This window comes from Mastigoproctus giganteus, chromosome 3, assembly GCF_048544385.1.
Source record: "Mastigoproctus giganteus isolate SK-2022 chromosome 3, ASM4854438v1, whole genome shotgun sequence".
NCBI classification, from domain to species: Eukaryota; Metazoa; Arthropoda; class Arachnida; order Uropygi; family Thelyphonidae; genus Mastigoproctus; species Mastigoproctus giganteus.
In genome coordinates this window covers 102777472-102797108 of record NC_143577.1, presented here as the reverse complement: position 1 = coordinate 102797108, position 19637 = coordinate 102777472, and the positions used below count along the sequence as shown (strand labels likewise).

Sequence of the window (19637 nt, the reverse complement as noted above, 5' to 3'; positions counted from 1 at the left end):
AGCTGTACATGCAGGCACATGTAGTTCGCCCAGATGATAAGGCACAGTGACACAATTACAGGGTCCCTAACTCATGGAATCTGAAGACTAAGTGTTAACAAGGATAAGCCACTGGATGTGGGTCTGAACCAATTCGCCAGTTCGTGTGACAAGCAGTACAGGAGAAGGATCCTAATGTAAGTATGTGATCTGTTCTCTGCCCAGTAGTCTATAGTGGAAAACTCCGTCGGTGTCACTCTATCTGTGAACCATGTATCCTCTTATCTAGATGTATGGAGAACTGGCTCACATGGTATCTGATCATGAATTTTTATTTTATTGATTTTTTATTGCTATTTTGTTATTAGCATTATATATTGTGTTACTCAATATCACTATTTTGTAAATTTATATCCATGTGAGACTCCTGGCAGCATGCTGTGATGGGTATATTGTATGGTATCTTTAAGTACAATAAAGATTAATTAAGGACAAAAACAACACAAACCCGGTGAAATACAGGCCGGTAATTCATCTCCCGACAATGTACAAGATTCCAACTAAAAAGATATCACACCACTTGGAGAGCCAGAACATCATGGCCGAGCTACAGAAGCAGGCGCAGGGTCAGGGTTTTTGGCACCCCTAGGCAGAAATATATTTTGCGCCCTTCGGATACTTTTATTAAATATTATTATAATAAAAATTTTGAATTTTGGCGCCACAGAAGTTGGCGCCCCTATGCCCTGCTTGTCAGGCTTACCGTATTTCACCGGTCCTAAACAGAAGGGATGTAGGCAGATGAGGAAACGATGCAAAGAGAAATTGACAATTGACGCTGCAGTTACGGAGCAAGCCTACAAAAAAGCACTGTAACTTGAATCTATTATTGCCAACATCTATTATTGCAAGGCCTTCAACTGTATGACCTCACAGCTGGCTGAAAGAGATACCTAAGATCCACAAAGTCAACCATAACCCTGGCACACTTACCAGAAGCAACCATGGCAAAATGGAGAATCACCAGCAAGGTCGAGAACACCACTACCATCCCGATCCTCATCTACACAACCCGATACTGGACTCAGGGCATCTTCTCAGAAGATGCCTTGAGTCCAGTATCGGTTTGTGTAGCACCCACTCTCCATCATGATGAATAATCAGAAGTACGGATATACCCTAAAAGAAGGGAGAAAGAACCCCTACACTCTCTCACCTGATGTACGTGAATGACATTGAACTCTATGCCACAACTGAAAATCAACTCCAACAGACACTCCTGATCAAAACAAGTTTGGAGTGTGACCTAGAAAAGGCAAGACCCATGGATTACATCAAGGACATCTGAGCCAAAACTACCAGTTGAAGACCAGTGAAGAGATTGAAGCCATGACAGAGTGGGAGATCTTCAAATATCTGAGAATGATGCAGTCCCACTAGTTAGAACACAAGGATATCAAGGTCCTCCTTACTGAGAAATAGCATCAGAGACTGAGAAGCCTGCTAAAATCAAAGCCGAATGGAGGGAATGTGATCAGAGTCATAAACACTTCTGCCGTCATAGATGTTCATGATTCCTTTGGGATCATAGACTGGAGCAATACTGAGCTGGAGTAGATTACGAGATCGACCCCCAAGATGATGACCAAGAGCCGCCAATACCTTTCGAAGTCGGCCATTGAGAGACTGACTATAGCCCGGAAAGAAGGATGAAGGAGATTGACTGACCTCATTGAACAAGAGAAGTTGTTTATGAACCTGAGATTATTTCCAGGAAAACACAGCACCAATCTACTAAACTATAAGAAAAACTGACAAACGGCACACACAACTCAACCTTAACAAGAAGTCCCCACTCACACAGACAGAAGAAATGAAGAGAGAAGTATAGGCGAAGAAGACACTACAACGACCTCCATCATGACTGCATATTTAAGATGGTCTCCAAAGCATAGCTCACGAACCGAAAGCTCTTCTCTGAGACTGAAGGATTCATGCTCGCCACTGTCCAAACCTGGTAATCAACACCAGGAACTACGAAAAAAAAAAAAAAAAATCAATTATTATATTAGAGTTACTCGTAATTTAATACATAAGCGTATTTGTGTCTGTAAATTGCATGTGTTCTCTGGTCGATTTGCCTGTTTTGCTGGACGTTTCTGGGGGAAAAACTCTTGCTATTTACGCCTGAGACCGAATAACTCATCCACGGAGTGAAAAAAGCCCATTAAAGTTCCTCGCGTCATCGACAGGATTCGAACCCGGGCCTTGGTGGTATCGTCACCGTCCTCCCCACCTGATGTGGGGAGGATAGTGACGATAACAATACCACTGTGCTACTCGCGCAGACACCAGGAACTACGGGAAATTCATCGCTAAGGGCCCCCGGAGTGACAAATGACACATGTCGAGGATGCCACCTTGCCGCAGAAGCAATCCAGCTACAGGTTAATCATCCAGTCGGAATAATTACGGACACGACGATATCGACAGGCTCAGCACAAAAATACCAGTTCATCAAAAAAAGTGTACCTACCTACATAAATAAATAAATTTTCTGTTTATACTCCGGGACGACCAAACGGTCAGAGGAGTTCACAAGATAGACAGAATACTAGAAACAGCACCGTATTCACGGGCTTGAACCCCGGTCATTCAAGGCACGTGTACTTATGCACCCGCGCGCCTGACCACTAGGCTACGGCGGCCTGATCGACATAGTTGCCTAACACTAAAACCTTCAGAAAACCTATGAGGAAAAGCAACATTTTTTCATAGGGACCTCATTAAATTATTCAGGAAATAACGAATAAATAATCAACATTAAAATTAAGGGGCATTACAGTTCCGTGATGCTGCTCCTTTAATTTTTGTGAAAATATTCATTTTAGATGTAAAGAACATTAACACAAAATGAAAGCACAACTCTCATCTATCATTCAGTGCAATATAATGATAGTCGTTATATTTAATTCAGTTTTTTTTTTTTTTTCAGTTATATGTCTTAGTGGATTTGAAAAAATTCAAGATGAGCATCATAATGTTGTCTGCCTCTATGAATTTGAAGACGATTCCTGGGAAAAGGCCCAGGCTAGATGCAAGACAAATTTTGCTTATTTGCCATCATTATTTAGTCCTGGCTGGAATACCAGTGCTCTACAGAATTATATGCAGAAAGGAAAAGGTATTTCATATTGTTTATATTGCTTAAAATTCTAACCGCTTTTTATAAATAGCAATTGCTAAAAAAATTGCTTTATTTTTTATTAAGATGGTTATTTCATTATTATTAATTGATAATAATGATGATTATTTCAAATTTACGATTTTACTAGTTTGATGCTTCCATTAAATAAATAATAAATTTTCTGTTTATACTCCGGGACGACCAAACGGTCAGAGGAGTTCACAAATAGACAGAATACAAGAAACAGCACCGTATTCAGTAGTCACGGGCTTGAACCCCGGTCACTCAAGGCACGTGTACTTATGCACCAGCGCGCCTGACCATTAGGCTACGGCGGCCTACCATTACATATACGGTTCTTCTGTTTAATAAACTTGATTTTAAATGTTTTTTTTTTTTTGTTTTTTTTTTAAAATTTCATTGGGTAAAAATTATTCTTAGATTTTTATCACAAAGGAATATTAGCATATATTGGCGATATGGCACAAGGAAGCCTTAGGCTTCCTTGTGCTGCAGTAGCGAATATTAATAATAATAATGAGGCGCGATAATCCCAATGGTTACGACGCTGGATCACTAATGTGCTGGACCCGAGTTCGATTTCCGACATGGAAAAAGAAAAAAAAAAAAAAAAATCGGAAATGTCGTTTTATCGGAATTACATCCCGAAAGTTCGAAGTGATGGCTTAGGGCAGTGGTTCCCAAACTAATGAGATCTACAGATCCCCTTCAAAATTGAAAAAAACTTTCGCGGACCCCTATATACACAATTTTGTGTGTGTGTGTGTGTGTGTGTGTGTGTGTGTGTGTGTGTGTGTGTGTGTGTGTGTGTGTGTGTGTGTGTGTGTATCTGCATATATGTATGAACACTGGGTTTTCTGAAAAGAAAATTCAATGTTTTATGTTTAAAACAACTCAACTTTATTCTTGTTTTTACTTGTTTTTATATAAATATATAATAACTTTATTAATCATCAATTTGCTATACATACAACGAATAATTTGACCAGTTCTGGAGGGTCGTTTCGCGAATCCCCTGGAACTGGTGTACGGACCCCAGTTTGGGAACCGCTGACTTAGGCAAAGGATGACGCCATCTGGTGTCACATCCAGTCACTACTACCCACTACAGAATGCACACCCCAAAGCCAAACAAGTCCACCTCCGTCGTTGGATAAAGATGAAAAGGCGAAATATTGAACATACAGAATTGAGTGTAGTGTAGGATAAAGTCACTCGCGTTTGGGCCTTAGGTACAGGGGTCTGTTCGAAAATTCGGAAACAGTCTCCCAAGGAATACAGTGGAGGAAGTGGTGCTGTCCCAAGTATGTTTACCACAAGGGGAGGGCTAGACCATCCAGCCCAACTTACTGGAAGTGCTTCCTTTGCAACTGTGCCAGTGACAACCCAGCAAAAAAGAAAAAGGCAACACATGAAGTGGAGCATAGTGGCATAGTGTTTTGTGGAAGGCACTACCGGTGATTTCCCACATCTGCACCATGGTACTTTGTGAAGAAGTACAGAATCTCTGTAAAAGCCATAAAAAATTATAATATCTGGTTTCTGCCAGAGTAGTGAAGTGGAGCAATGGAATGAATACGTTCATCATGCAAACATACTACGAAGTAGCGAAGCTAGAAAAACATGACAATGTACAGGACCAAGCTACACTAAAGTGGCTGGAGAGATTCCTGACTGTTCAGGTCACCGAACAGTGAATAGCAGATCAGAGACGGACTATTATCACGAAAGAATTTGAACTCCTGCACCCTTGAAAAAACTCCAGCAAGATGTCAGCGACAAACTTGACAACAGATTCATTGTTCTGTTATAACAAGTGTTCTGATATCTAAGAAGATATCAGAAGGAAGAAAGAAGGAAGGAATTTATTGGAAAAGTGAAGAACATCCTCGAGAGAGGCAAAATCCACAGCAAACGTGAGACTAAAAATCAGAGAAAAGGAGAATACTTAGACACAAAGAAGCAGAACCTCCTCGCACTTAACAAGAAACTACACCGACACAAAGAAAAATAAAAATAAAAATCAGAGAAAAATAAACCCGGTTAAAGTACATTTGCTCCAAATTTCTTTTCTTTCATTGTTACAAATATATTTTTAAATAAGTCTTATATCGATGTAAAGTCATTCACATGTTTCAATAAAATATGCATAATGATTTTTAATTTGTTGTAGGTATGCATTTTCTTTTATGGATTGGTCTCAAAAGAGAAGCTGAGTATTTCCAATGGCAAGATCCCCAGCCACAGTTATTTAAGTAAGTATGCAAACTTTAAGAGTAGTATTGAACGGTAATCTGAACAGCCCTTAATGGTGGCTGTCTGTATTGTATGGGGGGGGGGGTGAAAAAATTTATTTCTGTTGTTGGTGTTTATTGTTCCTAGATGGTGTTCATGGTATTTTCTTATTTGATTTTATTTTCTTGAGGTGGATTTGATCCCGTGTCTGTCTGGGAAACAGCAACCCCAGAGCAACGTATCAACTCTGTGGTACTACACTGACAGTGGTAGAGAATGAAAGGGACTTGGGGGTGGTTGTGCAGGCAGATATGAAGTTCTCTGAGCAGTGCAGACGGGCTGCAAGAGTAGCTCATGGAGTATTGTCAATTTTATACAGGAATTTTTCCAGCAGTGATAAGGAGGTGATTATTCCATTGTATAAGGCAATGGTCAGGCCACACCTAGAGTACTGTATACAGGTCTGGAGGCCTCATTTCAAGAAGGATGTAGAGCTGCTGGAACGAGTACAGAGAAGGGCAACAAGATTAGTGAATGGAACAAAGGGGTGCTCTTACGAAGAAAGGCTTAAGTTTTGCAAATTACAGTGTCTGGAGACTAGGCACCAGCGAGGTGATCTGATAGAGGTGTATAAAGCCTTGAATGGTTTAAGCATGCTCAATGCTGATGGGATTCTTTCTCTAGCTCAGAAAAATCACCTGAGAGGGCATAAATTCAAATTGAGGAAAGACAGATGTAGGATAGACGTGCGGAAATTTGCCTTTAGCCAGCGGGTGGTTGGTTGGTGGAACAGACTTCCATCCCTTGTGGTGGAGGTTGATAGCCTAAAGAAGTTTAAGGCTCAGCTGGACAGGTATTTTGAACGAACAGAGGGGTGAAGTGGAAGTGGGTTTTTTTTTTTTTTTTTTGGCTGATGCTGCATAAGCTTGCTTTCTTGCATCAAATGCCTCTACTAATGCTAATGCTAATGGGTAGAGGCAGTTGATGCAAGAAAGCAAGCTTATGCAGCATCAGTGGCATGTCAGTGCATTTCCTCTGGGCTATGGGGTGTTATCAGAGACTGAGAGTAAAGGTGGTAGTTGAAGATAGCAGCTTGTGACGTCAAAAAAGTTTGTGCATGTATAATTAGGTTTGCGCTTTGAATTTTGAGGGTCGGTCCTCTGCTCCGAGGTCCGTTCCCCCAACGAACATCAAAGGGGACAGATCTTGGAATGACACAAATTAAATGATGCAAAGGAAGATCATTTGCATCACTAAAGTTATAATTTTTGTCACTGTTAAACTTACCAAGATTTCTTCTTTTGGCTCAATCTGTTGGAAGCCAGCTGAAAATATCAGTTGTGACGTGAAACTTGGAATTATTGTGAATATTTTGAAAGTTAGTTATTTGAGATTTTATACTTAATTACGCATATGGATTCTGGGAAACTTATTTTTGGAACGGGAGCATTGAATTCTGGAATGGAAAGTTTGTGCAGGCCTATGACTATTTTTGAAAGTTAATTATGTGGGAGGGTATTCTGGGTCTTAATTAGAAGGTGCATTCTTGGATACACCTTCCTAATTAAGGTACATTTACAAAAAACCAAAAACTCTAGTGACAATACATTTATTAAGTTGTTAAATAGTTAAATTTGTAAATATTATCAGCGCCAACATTTCCCGACGTTATGAGGGATGACTTAAACTCAAACGAAGAATTTCTCTGTTTGTGTGTGTGTGTCATTTTTTCAAATGTTTTCCTAAAATCTACTTAATCTTACTCTTATTAAATATAGGCGCTGATAAGACTTACAAATTTAACTATTTAACAACTTAATAAATGTATTGTCACTAGAGTTTTTGGTTTAGGAATTGCACAATCAAAAACTTTCCAGGACTGCTCCAATGTGAAAGCAGAATTGAGCAGTTGCGTCGCGAATCACACACAAGGAGATTTTTCACTTTTCTCACTGGAAATACGCTCATCTCCATGTCGACTCCAACACAAGGCTACATATTGTTTTCCCAAAAGAAACATATTTTTCCACTCAACTCAATAGAAGCGCAAACATTTACAAGTTCAACCAGCAGAACACAATTTCTTTTATTGTTAATTTTCGCTATTCATCTAAATATCACAAAGGAACGCAAAAACATTCCTGTACGCATTGGTGCTTACCGCTGCCACTGAGTCATATTAGAGTCGCCTTGGAGTTTCCAGTTTCGACCGTTAAACCGTGGAGTTCTCATGGACTGCAGTATGTAAGCTTTAGAATTTTTGTAGCAGCACAACTAACTCATAAGCAAAATAAATCACTCGAAGAGTTAATTGCGTTCCCATTAATAGCAGAATGCAAATTCAAACTGACAGGAGAATTGGCATTTACACCTTTACATGTTCAGCCGACATGACACAATTTCTTTTATTGTTAATTCCCAGTGTTCATTTGAATATCACAAGCGAAAACATGCGTGTACACGTCGATCTAGCCGTTGACTAATTTCCATTCGGTAGTCCCGAACACAGCACTCAGGGGCATTTCCTGTTGTGAGGCATGAAGATCAAGCGTTTTTATTTTCCAGACATGAATACGCTTACTGATAGACTCAAAAGCTAGTCTATATACGGAAAAATACATTTTTCCTCTAATATTAGTTGAATAAACTAATGCTTTTCATTGCCACGACTTATCAACTTATCACGTATTGCTGTCTTGGTGATTTGTAACAGTAAATTTGTATATTCAGTTCACACAATTCGATCACTAATTTATAACCAATTCACAAAGAAAACGATTCGTTTAGCGATCAACGAATAAAGACCAGGTCGGCTTACAGAATACGAATCCACATGGTCACAAGAGATGCTTACAGTTAATGAAGCACAACACGTTTATTTGTTCTTTTCAGTTTGTTTAAGGGAAAGCAATCTATATTTGAACTTGTAGTGACTGATTTCCTTAGGAAACCCATTTCCTCAGGAATTGAGTAACAGTAACTGATTTCCTGATGAAATGCTGATCTCAATAGAGAGGTATATATTTTCGAGAAGTTTCCATCATGTCGCAGCCAACGATTTTAAATTGAATTTTAGCGATAAATATTTCAGTCGGTCGTAAGATTTCGAAGAAGGGGACGATCATTTCATCTTTTACTTTTAACTTGAGACACTGACTTTTTTTATAAAGATGTATGTAGGTTTTAGATTTCCACGCACATTATCACCGATTCAAAGTCATAAAGGCGACACACGAAGAGTTGTGCTAATCAGCCCTTTTGATTCTAACTGAGTTGAAGCTCTCAATCATACATTTAACAAATCACCAAACAAGCCTGGACACGTATGTCACTACTAAAACTCAGCACTGCATACCGTGAATTGTTTTACTCCAGAATGGTTCAAGTCGGACATGACAGAACCAACATTGTTTTTTACAGTTAGTTCACCCTCTTCAGAATTGCTTACAAGTTCATCGTAATAAGAAGAGTCCATGATCTCATGCTAATCAAAGTAATTATATCTACTATCCATCTGCTGATCGTATTTGAAACTGGAAAAATAAATCCAATCCAAGTTGGTAAAAAAAAAATTATGCCCAAGAATAAAATTCATGGTATTGTCTGACCTAACTCTGGGTAGCGTTATATGGCAGCCTTTATCGCTGTGGATCAGTCCAACACAGATTTCATGATCACGGATGATTTGAGCTTAGATGTCATCCTGATTAGTATCAATAAGTATGTTTTTTGCATTGATTTCAGTTCATTTTAAAGTTTACTGATGAGTATTTTTTTCCAAACAAATATAAAATGTTTTTTCTGAAAACTACTTTAAATGAGAATTTCCAAAGTAAATGTTTTAAGAATGAAATAACTACCGTAGTTATGTTACTTTTCGCAAGCATTAAACTCTTTAGCAATTACAGTTTAAAGTTCTTATTCTTAAAATAAAGAAACAGCCAGTGATATAATTTACAAAAAACCTTAATTTATTGAAAACTGAAGTATACATTTAAGGTCTCTTTGGGCACCTACTTTTTCATATTCACACATTGTTCGTCTACATCGTAAAACTTCCCCAGATCATAAGCAACATAAAATTAGAACGATGAAACGTTTTCCTATCGTTGTGTTTTTCTGAAAAAAAAAAAAAAAAAAAATACAGCTTAGAAAGTTACAATAACCAGCACATAGTGATGTAAAAGACAGCCATGTTCACATCATGGCAAACAAAGAAATAAAAGCATATAGTTGCAACATACTCTCAAACTATGTGATGACCTTACTTGCTGTAATTCTTAATGTTTGATACTCAAGGGGCAAATCACATCTGGGGAAAAACCGCTTTATAACATGCTTAACGAAAAGAATCTGCAAAACAAACTTGTTTGATGGGCAATAACTTGAAACTGAAGTGCTCTCAAAAAATACAATTTTTGAAGATAACTTTAACCCAAAGACGAGTTACAGGTCCAAACAACTCCAACTGATTTGAATTAACATTGTACATGCATTTGACTAACTGTGAGCAAAAAATTATAATAATGCTACACTACCCTCTCTCCAAAAGTAATGGTGTGACTGGAAATTCATAGAGCATGTAGCGACTTGCTGAAAATAATGACCCAATTGTGAACATCAAATAGCATGTGCATATCGGACGCAAAGAACAAATTAAAAGCAGATCCCATTGTTCGGACTTGTAACTCGTCTTTGGGTTCCAATGTGAAATAGTGATTTCACTGTACCTACAAGTGAATATTTGACAAGGTTCCTCTCTCTGTTGTTTGAAATACCTAAAAATAAAATTATCAGCAACTAAATATTCTTAAAATTTAGATCTTTTTCTTGACAAAGATTTGTTCTGGTGCCCTGTGCTGTTGAAATCTGAAATAAAAATTGTGTGGAGTTGTAACTTTGAAACATTGTCCAGTCTACCAACAATGAGTGTGCTTTTCTGAAATCTTTGAATCTACTTAATGTGTAAAATAATTTCCAAAGTAAAAAATGTAAGATTAAAAATTAAGCAGTTGTATTGTTATTGTCATAAGTTTTAGCTCTTAAAGGATAATTTTTTCTATCGATAATACTAAAGAACCACACAGACACAGATAGATAGAATTTTTCAAAAGAATAATTTATTGGCGGTAATCAACAGACATATTATTTACAAAATAGCAATAACCATACAAAATTATTTCTAATCAAGCAACAGAATGTGAAATCCATGTCAATATATATATGTATAGTGACTCACATAATTTTACCAAGAACACATTTTCTGGCGCCTCCGTAGCTAGATGGGCAGGAGCAGTAGTGCATAGCACACGCTTCTTTATTAGACCGGGATTCGAGCCGGTGCCCACCAAATACGGAGGATGCGGAAAGGTCAGGGAATGACCACCACATATTCCTGGAGCATTATGGCCTTAGTTGGTAATGCTCCTAAAAACCAAAAAAATTAAACCCCAGGGGCTCACATCTGGTGAGTATGGGCTTGGCACACCTGGTTTGATCCTGAGCTGGATATCATCATTCTTCTTTTTCTTGGTGATTCCCTTCTACTTCTCTCTCTCTCTCTCTCTCTTTGGGTAATTCAAAAAAAAAATTTTTTTTGGTTGGTGCAGCATAAGCCCCAGTCTTCCTTGCACCATATGGCTAATATAAAAAAAAAAATAATAATAATAACAAACAAACATTTTCTGTCCTTTTCATCATGGACAAAAATGGTTATGGCAAAAATTTATGAGAGGCTATTAATTAATAGACTGATGATTAAATATGAAAATAAGCAGCTGTCATCAAATAGTCAGTTTGGGTTCAAAAAAGGATATTCAACTGAAGATGCAGTCTGTAAATTGGTCAGGACGGTAGAGGGTAGCGATGGGAGGTATGTGCCGGGCATATTTATAGACTTTAAAGGTGCCTTCGACCGACTTTGGTGGGAAGGTATAATTGCTAGGATTAGAGCTTCAGAATGTTCTCTAGGTTTATATAATGCCTTTAGAAGTTATTTTAGTGATAGAAGAATTATTGTGAGAAATAGATATATACAAATAGATCGAGATGTACAGAGAGGTTGTCCTCAGGGCTCGGTATTGGTCCTTTTGCTTGGAATATCGTATTAGATGAATTTTTGAATAAAGAAATGCCTGATGTTGTTAAGATAACATTTGCGGATGATCTGGTGTTGATTGTTCAGGGTAATGCTAGGTCAGTTATTGAGAGAAAAGCAGAATTAGCTCTGCAAGAATTAGAAAATTGGACAGTCAAATATAAATTGGAGATTTCAAGAGAAAAGACGGTTCAGATGTTACTCAAGGGAAAATTGAGCATGAATCGAGCCTCCACTGTGAGGCTTTTGGGATCTGCTGTTCGCTATGTTACGGCTACAATGTATTTAGGCGTTAAATTACAGCAAAAATTGTTTTTTACTGAGCATGTTGATTATATTAAAGATAAAATTAAAAAACTATATGCCAAGCTCCATAGGATTATAAGGGTAGACTGGGGTATAAAAGGACGTGCCCTGAATTTATTATATGAATGTCTATATATACCTATAGTCACTTATGCCTCGGGAGCTTGGGTCCATAGAATTTCAAATGCTGTTATACAAAAGAAATTAATTCAATCACAACGCTTTGCCTTATTAGGCATTACTAGAGTATGTAGAACAGTATCCTCAGAAGCCTTGCAGGTGTTATCTGGAAGGATGCCGATCCATTATATTGTACTATTGTATGGATTGTTATATTATACCAAGAAAAATGAAAGAAGAACTATATTAGGAATAACCTCATGTCCTGAGGAAGGAAGAGTGTATAGTTATGGTGATTTGAAAAATGAAAAAAGACGGATAGTTGAAGAGATATATCTGAGATGGCAAATGGATTGGGATGTGTGTGAAAAAGGTAGACAGACTTATGGTTTTATACCTAAAGTTAATATAGTTAACACTAAAAAGAAGGTATGGTTACAGTTTGGTATGTATGCCGGTTTTTTAATAACTGGACATGGATTGGCAATGAGATTACACCAGTTGAGGTTAAGAGATAATGGTTTTTGTGAATATGGGTCCCTTGAGTCTTCTGAACATGTCATGTTTGACTGTCCAAATTATGTAGATATAAAATCAAAATTAGACAGGTGTATGGGTTATTCCCTTAATAGAGATAATATTTGGATCTTGTTTGCAGAACGAAGGTTTTTTGTGTACTTTAATGAATTTGTCAATAGTGTCTTTAAAAGAAGATGGAGTTTGCTGCTAGATAGTGGAGGCCAGCCTCCACGTGGAAGGGATGGAAACTCCTTTGATTAAGTTCAGTAAATGAAAATTAAAACTGGTAATTTTCTCAGAGGAGGCTAAGTGGCCGTTTATTAAGTTGAGTTGGTTATTTTGTGTTGAGTTAAATTAAATTAATATTATATAGTTGGAGTTTTAAAACAACGCGAGAAATGAGTAACCATTAAGATTTAGCCATGGATAGACTGAGGTCTAGGGAATGGCAAGTCTATATGGAAACTTAAATGGAATGTCCTTTTCATCATAGGGGTAACCCTGGAGGCCGCAATCAATACAAGAATACCTTGTCCTTTTCATCGTCTACTTGAACGGGAATGCACTGTATTTTAGAGAATAACCAGCATCTAACTCTCTGATCATAATACCCTATAGGAATTGAATGTAGTGTCTATCCTCCCTCTTAGATTTAGCTAAAAAAATTTGTACCCCATTAAAAGGTACCATCGTACGGACATAGTGTTCGTAAACAGGTTGAAACGGTATTTGGAACGTTGTTGGAAAATATTCCGCTCTCAGTTCCTCCCGCACTTTATCTAATTCCTCCCTCACGCTGGTCTCTGTTAGGCGGAATATAGGCTTTTCTGATTCCAATGTATGTAGGAAATGATCAATAAATGGAATCTTTATCAATGAAAGTTCAAATTCTGAAATGTTAAGAGTTAATTGAACTTCAGTCTTCTCAACATTAGCGAGCCATTCTACAGTTGCCTTGGAGTTACCTGTTTCGATTGTTAGCCTTGAAGATGTAGTCTTTTTCCCTTCCACGTATGAGAAGTAAAATTTCATCAAGTTTTTCTTTCAGCTCTGTTCATTGGTTTTGGACAGCCTTTTGTAAGCTTTAGAGATTTCAATGAGGATAACCGGCTGGAAATTGAAAAACACAACTTGAAGCTTTGAGTGCATACCCAAGCGTCTATAGAAAACAACATTTTCTTACCCAAGCAGGACGAGTCGTAATTTGCACTTGCCATTTTGCTTAGCGACCACATGCCCAAGAACTGAGAATGAAATGACCTCTCAAGTCACAACCAGAGCAATTTTGAAATGCCAGTTGTTCAGTAGCATCTTGAGTGACAAAAAGGACATATGGCCGTATCGAAATGGAGTTTTCTGATTGGTGGACAGTTTAAGTCGGTACACATCTGTAAGGGGCAGTGATGTAAAGGTTTCGATGTTTTTATTTTTTCTAACACTTTAACAAAAATACGATCGATGTTGCGTGTTTTAGCCCATAACCATGCCCGGATATCAGCTAGTGATAAATCTCCAGCCTGACGCAGAATTTTGTGGTTGTTATCCTCCAGCCAACGGTTCTGTCTTTAGATTTTTTTAAAATGCAGTAGCCACCACATGCAAACTGGTCACATCGTGCTCAATCGTTAGAAACTGCAATTTCTTTTATTGTTAATTTCAATTTCTCCTGTTCATTTAAACTCATTTGAATATCACAGGCGACCATTTTAAGACTTTTACGAAACATGTCCGTTCATGCTACTCTCCCAGTTAATGCTACACACTACAGCTAAGAGTCACTTCCGATTGACAAAACACACCAGCACCACATGGCGGAACAGAAAATAAACAGTACCAACTGGTGGACAGAAAAATTTTCTCCATATGCCCTTTACAAGATGACAATTCTTCCCCATCTTGAGATGGTGCAGAACTTCAGCTAGGGTGCATTTCTGATTTTTTTGCTCCCATGCATCCCAACCCAGCACACACACACACAGGGAAGACCGAAGGTTGAGGCCTCTTCCAGCCCTTACCAACCAACCCGGACGGGAACCCCTAATCATGCAACCGGTGTCCTTCTGGGCAGCAGGAGTGTTGGCAGATGACAACAACACAACTGCTTAATTTTTAATCTTAAACTTTTTACTTTGGAAATGTTTTTTACACATTTAGTAGATTCAAAGATTTCAGAAAAGCACACTCATTGTTGGTAGACTGGACAATGTTTCAAAGTTACAACTCCACACAATTTTTATTTCAGATTTCAACAGCACAGGGCACCAGAACAAATCTTTGTCAAGAAAAAAGATCTAAATTTTAAGGATATTTAGTTGCTGATAATTTTATTTTTAGGTATTTCAAACAACAGAGAGAGGAACCTTGTCAAATATTCACTTGTAGGTACAGCGAAATCACTATTTCACATTGGAACCCAAAGACGAGTTACAAGTCCGAACAATGGGATCTGCTTTTAATTTGTTCTTTGCGTCCGATATGCACATGCTATTTGATGTTCACAATTGGGTCATTATTTTCAGCAAGTCGCTACATGCTCTATGAATTTCCAGTCACACCATTACTTTTGGAGAGAGGGTAGTGTAGTATTATTATAATTTTTTGCTCACAGTTAGTCAAATGCATGTACAATGTTAATTCAAATCAGTTGGAGTTGTTTGGACCTGTAACTCGTCTTTGGGTTAAAGTTATCTTCAAAAATTGTATTTTTTGAGAGCACTTCAGTTTCAAGTTATTGCCCATCAAACAAGTTTGTTTTGCAGATTCTTTTCGTTAAGCACGTTATAAAGCGGTTTTTCCCCAGATGTGATTTGCCCCTTGAGTATCAAACATTAAGAATTACAGCAAGTAAGGTCATCACATAGTTTGAGAGTAAGTTGCAACTATATGCTTTTATTTCTTTGTTTGCCATGATGTGAACATGGCTGTCTTTTACATCACTATGTGCTGGTTATTGTAACTTTCTAAGCTGTATTTTTTTTTTTTTTTTTCAGAAAAACACAACGACAGGAAAACGTTTCATCATTCAAATGTTATGTTGCTGATGATCTGGGGAAATTTTGCGATGTAGACGAGCTGCAAAGATCCGTAAACTTGACAAAGTATGTGCCCAAAGCGCCCTTAAATGCAAAGTATCCCCAAAGTGCCCTGAAATGCAAAGTATCCCCAAAGTGACCTTAAATGTGTCCTTGAGTTTTCAATAAAAGTATGCTTTTTGTAAATTATAATTAGATTATATATAATTAAATTATAATTATTATATATTCTAAATTATATCAGTGACTGCTTCTTTATTTTTAAATATAAGAACTTTAAGCTTTAATTGCTAAAGAATTTAATCCTTGAAAAAATAGTTTAACTAGCTATTTCATTTTTAAAACTTTTAATTTGGAAATTCTCATTTAAAGTAGTTTTCAGAAAAGTACTTTTATAATTCTTTGAAAAAAAATGTGCATCATTAAACTTTGAAATCAATGCAGAAAACATACTGATTGGTAATAAACAGTTAATTCTTAGGCATGATTTTTTTTTTTTTTTCTACCATTTTTTTTTTTTTTTTTCAGTTTCCAAATACGACAGCAGATGGATAGCGAGCGTTGATACAATTACTTTGATTAGCATGAGATTACGGACTCTTCCTATTTTTTTTTTTTTTTTTATGTGAACCCCAAACACGAGAGGTATTAAAACCTATAGTACTTAGTAACGTGCTTGGGTTGGAGGTTGAGAAGACGAAAGAAGATATTTGTTGAAACTGGACTTGAACTTCTGTAGCTTGTAATTTTCAGGAAATACGTATGAAGGAAGGTTGTTCCAGAAAACGGCAGTTGAATGAATAAATGAGGAAGATGAAAAGTTGGTTCTGTGGGTTTGAAGTTGGGCAGTAAATGGATTTTGGCTGGTGGCGGCACTTGTTCGGACTGTTTTGAAAGAGAGAGCGGGAATTATAGAAGCCAATTCAGAAGAACAGTGCCCATGGAAGTATCTGTAGAAGAGGCATGCAGCAGAAACAGTACGTCTATGAGAAAGCGAGTGGAGAGACTCTGTTAGAGATGAATCATTAATTAACCTAACTGCCCTCTTCTGAATGGAATCAAGAAGCCTGAGAGAGGTTTTGGGGGCACCACCCCAGATGTGGGAACAATATTCCATGGCAGGGCGGATTTGCGATTTATACAGAGTGAGCAGCTGTTTGGAAGAAAAGTAACGCCGAGAGCGAAAGAGAAAACCAAGTTTTTTAGATGCAGAGGAAGCAATATTTGTAATGTGCTTGTGCCAAGAGAGATTAGAAGTCAGGGTAATCCCCAAAAGAGATATATCATTTTGCCCAGAAATCGGAGTGTCACTAAAGATAAGCATAGGAGCAGAAGAATCCTTTTTGCGAGTTATAAGACAAGACTGAGTTTTAGAAGGGTTGAAATCAACTAAGTTTTCTTTGCCCCACTGGAGAATTACCTGAAGATCGACATTTAAGTAATTGGTAGCAGATTTTCGAGAAATTGAAGCTGATTGAGCAGGACAAGAATTCTCAAAATGGAAAGTGGAATGCAATGTGCTATCATCAGCAAAACTATGGATAGGATTTACAGTCAATGGAAGAAGGCCATTAATATACAAGAGGAAAATAGTTGGGGGAAAGAACTGAACCTTGGGGGACACCGGCATTAGTGGAGAAGTTAGAAGACAGAGAGCCATCTAGACCTCAGTGAGCGATCAGAGAGAAAACTGGATAACCAATTACTAAAAACAGTTGGCAAACCATAAGATGGAAGCTTGTTTAGAAGACCTTTATGCCAAACACGATCAAAGCCTTTGAGATGTCAAGAGCAACTACTTGTGTTTCACCGAACCTTTCCATTGAATTAGTCCATAAATGGGTAACATAAGCCAGAATATCACCAGTGGATCGACACTGATGGAATCCATACTGGCGATCATTGATCAGACGGAAGGTTTCTAGGCAGTTTAAGAGTTGGCGGTTAATTGATTTCTCCATTACTTTAGAAAGAGTAGAAGTAATTGCAATGGGACGATTATTGGATGGGAGGGATTTGTCACCCTTTTTAGGAACTGGCTGGATATGAGCAAATTTCCAAGCAGAAGGAAACACACCTTTGGAATAAGAAAGTGAAAAAGGCGGCAAAGAATAGGAGTAAGTTCAGGAGCACAGGTTTTGAGAACAAGTGGAGAAATACCATCAGGACCTGGAGCTTTCTTAGCATCAAGGTTCATCAAAATCCTTCTGATATCCTTTTGACGGACGACCACAGGAGGCATTGAATGGAGCGTGTTGGGAATGGTGGGAGGTGTTTTACCAAGATCATTAATACATGAGCTAGAAGAAAAATGGGATGCTAGCAGGTCAGCTTTATCTTTGGCTGAAGTGACAACAGAACTATCTGGTTTGGACAGAGGTGGGAGCAGAGATGGGCAAAAGTTGCGGCCAATAGTTTTGGCAAGAGACCAGAATGCTCGGCTACCATTAGGGCAAGAAGCAAGTTTTCTACTCTTAGCCTGTTCAAACTCTAGTTTGGACTGATTAATAACTGCTTTACAATTGTTGCGAGCTTTGGTGTAGGCAGAAAATGAAACTGAAGAATTACAAACAAGCCAATTACGATATGCAACATTCTTCTCTTGCCTTAGCACATTTATTGGAAAATCAAGGTTTAGATAAAGTACGAGATTTTAAAGTGGAGTGTGGGATAAAGGATTCCATTCCTGCAAGAATAATTTCACTGACACGATCTGAGCAATGTTGACATCAGAAGTTTTGAAACAGTAATCCGACCAAGGGAAAGAAGTCTCGCAGGTCATCCCATTTTGCATTCTTGTAATGCCAAACAACACGAGGTTCGGAATAGCCATGAGATAAAGGTTCCATTGGAGAAGAGACAATCACCGAGTTGTGACCTGAAGTGCCTAAAGGACCTCTCACTTCGACCGTGTTCTTAGAAGGGTTGTTTGTGAGAAAATGATCAAGCGTATTGGCTGTATGATTAGGATTGTCCGGTATTCTTGTAGGTAAATGAACAATCTGTGCTAGGTCATTAGTAATTGCAAAAGCCTCAGCATCTCGACCTGCTGGGTCGGTGTGACTAGAAAACGGAAGCCAGCTGGAGTTGTGAACATTAAAATCACCAAGGAAAATTACCTCACTGTTAGGAAAGTTGGACTTGAGAAAGTCAAGTTGCAAAGAGAGGAAGTCAAAGAGCTCCAAGTGATTAGTGGAGTTTGGAGAACGGTAGAGACAACAGATGAATTTGACACAATGAGGTAGAGAGATTTTAAGCCAGAGAAGATCAAAGAGAGAACATTCCAAATTGCCAAGTCTCTGACAGGGAATATCAGAACGGACATGTGCACAAGTACCACCTTTGAGGCGAAAGGGATCATACAGGGAATAATTTGGGCATCTGAGATGAGCAGTAGTTGAATCAACCGATAACTGAGACTCTGTCAGAAAAAGTACATGGGATTCGATAGACTGCAAGTGGAAATGGACATCGTTGAGATTAGAATTGAGACCACGTATATTTGTGAAATGAATTAGGAAGTGCTTGGGAGATTTAGATCTTTTCGCAGATAAGCTTGCTCTATTAGTTTGAGAATTCATGGTGTATTCAATAGTAAGAAAAAGGGTGTGGGATATGCTGTATGAAGTAATGAAATTTTTGGATATGTCGTACACTTAGTAAGAATATACCCAGATCCTTGACATAACGTGGCCTCGACAATGCTCCCCGCACACACTCTACTCGGACTCCCTCCAGTCAATATCTGGCAGAGTAGAGGTAGCAAGATTATACACTAGCTGATTCGGAAGCCTCCTAGAGAGTTACCATAGGTTCAGCCGGCGTACTAACTAGCGGCCGGCCTGTGAACACTTTTTTAGAGCTGTACCCTCGAAATGTAAGGAATATTGGATCTCCCCACGACGTTCATCAATATCAAAAGTCATCAATCATACTGCATGGTGGAAGAGATAGGGAAGGGTTGACCGGAACTTAGCTCTAGAGACTAAACATGGGTTCCACCACTTCAAGCCTCCAATAAGCAAAGTGGTGGTATTTCACCGGTTGATGAGAGTCATCTACCACCTAGTACTGCCTGGTAACATAGAGGGGAGGCGTTCCTCCATGTGGTGTTGGCGCCATACCTCCACCCCTGCTTACG

The 19637-nt window shown here is 38.3% G+C and overlaps 1 protein-coding gene across 1 annotated transcript in view; it reads left to right on the top strand.

Annotated features, from left to right (window-relative positions):
- Positions 1-19637, top strand: part of LOC150088194 (uncharacterized) — a 147251-nt gene that overhangs the window by 42760 nt on the left and 84854 nt on the right. The window contains exons 3-4 of the mRNA XM_090370067.1: positions 2975-3163; positions 5361-5442. Coding sequence (XP_090226193.1) covers positions 2975-3163; positions 5361-5442 — 271 coding nt within the window. The remainder of the gene's footprint in view (positions 1-2974; positions 3164-5360; positions 5443-19637) is intronic.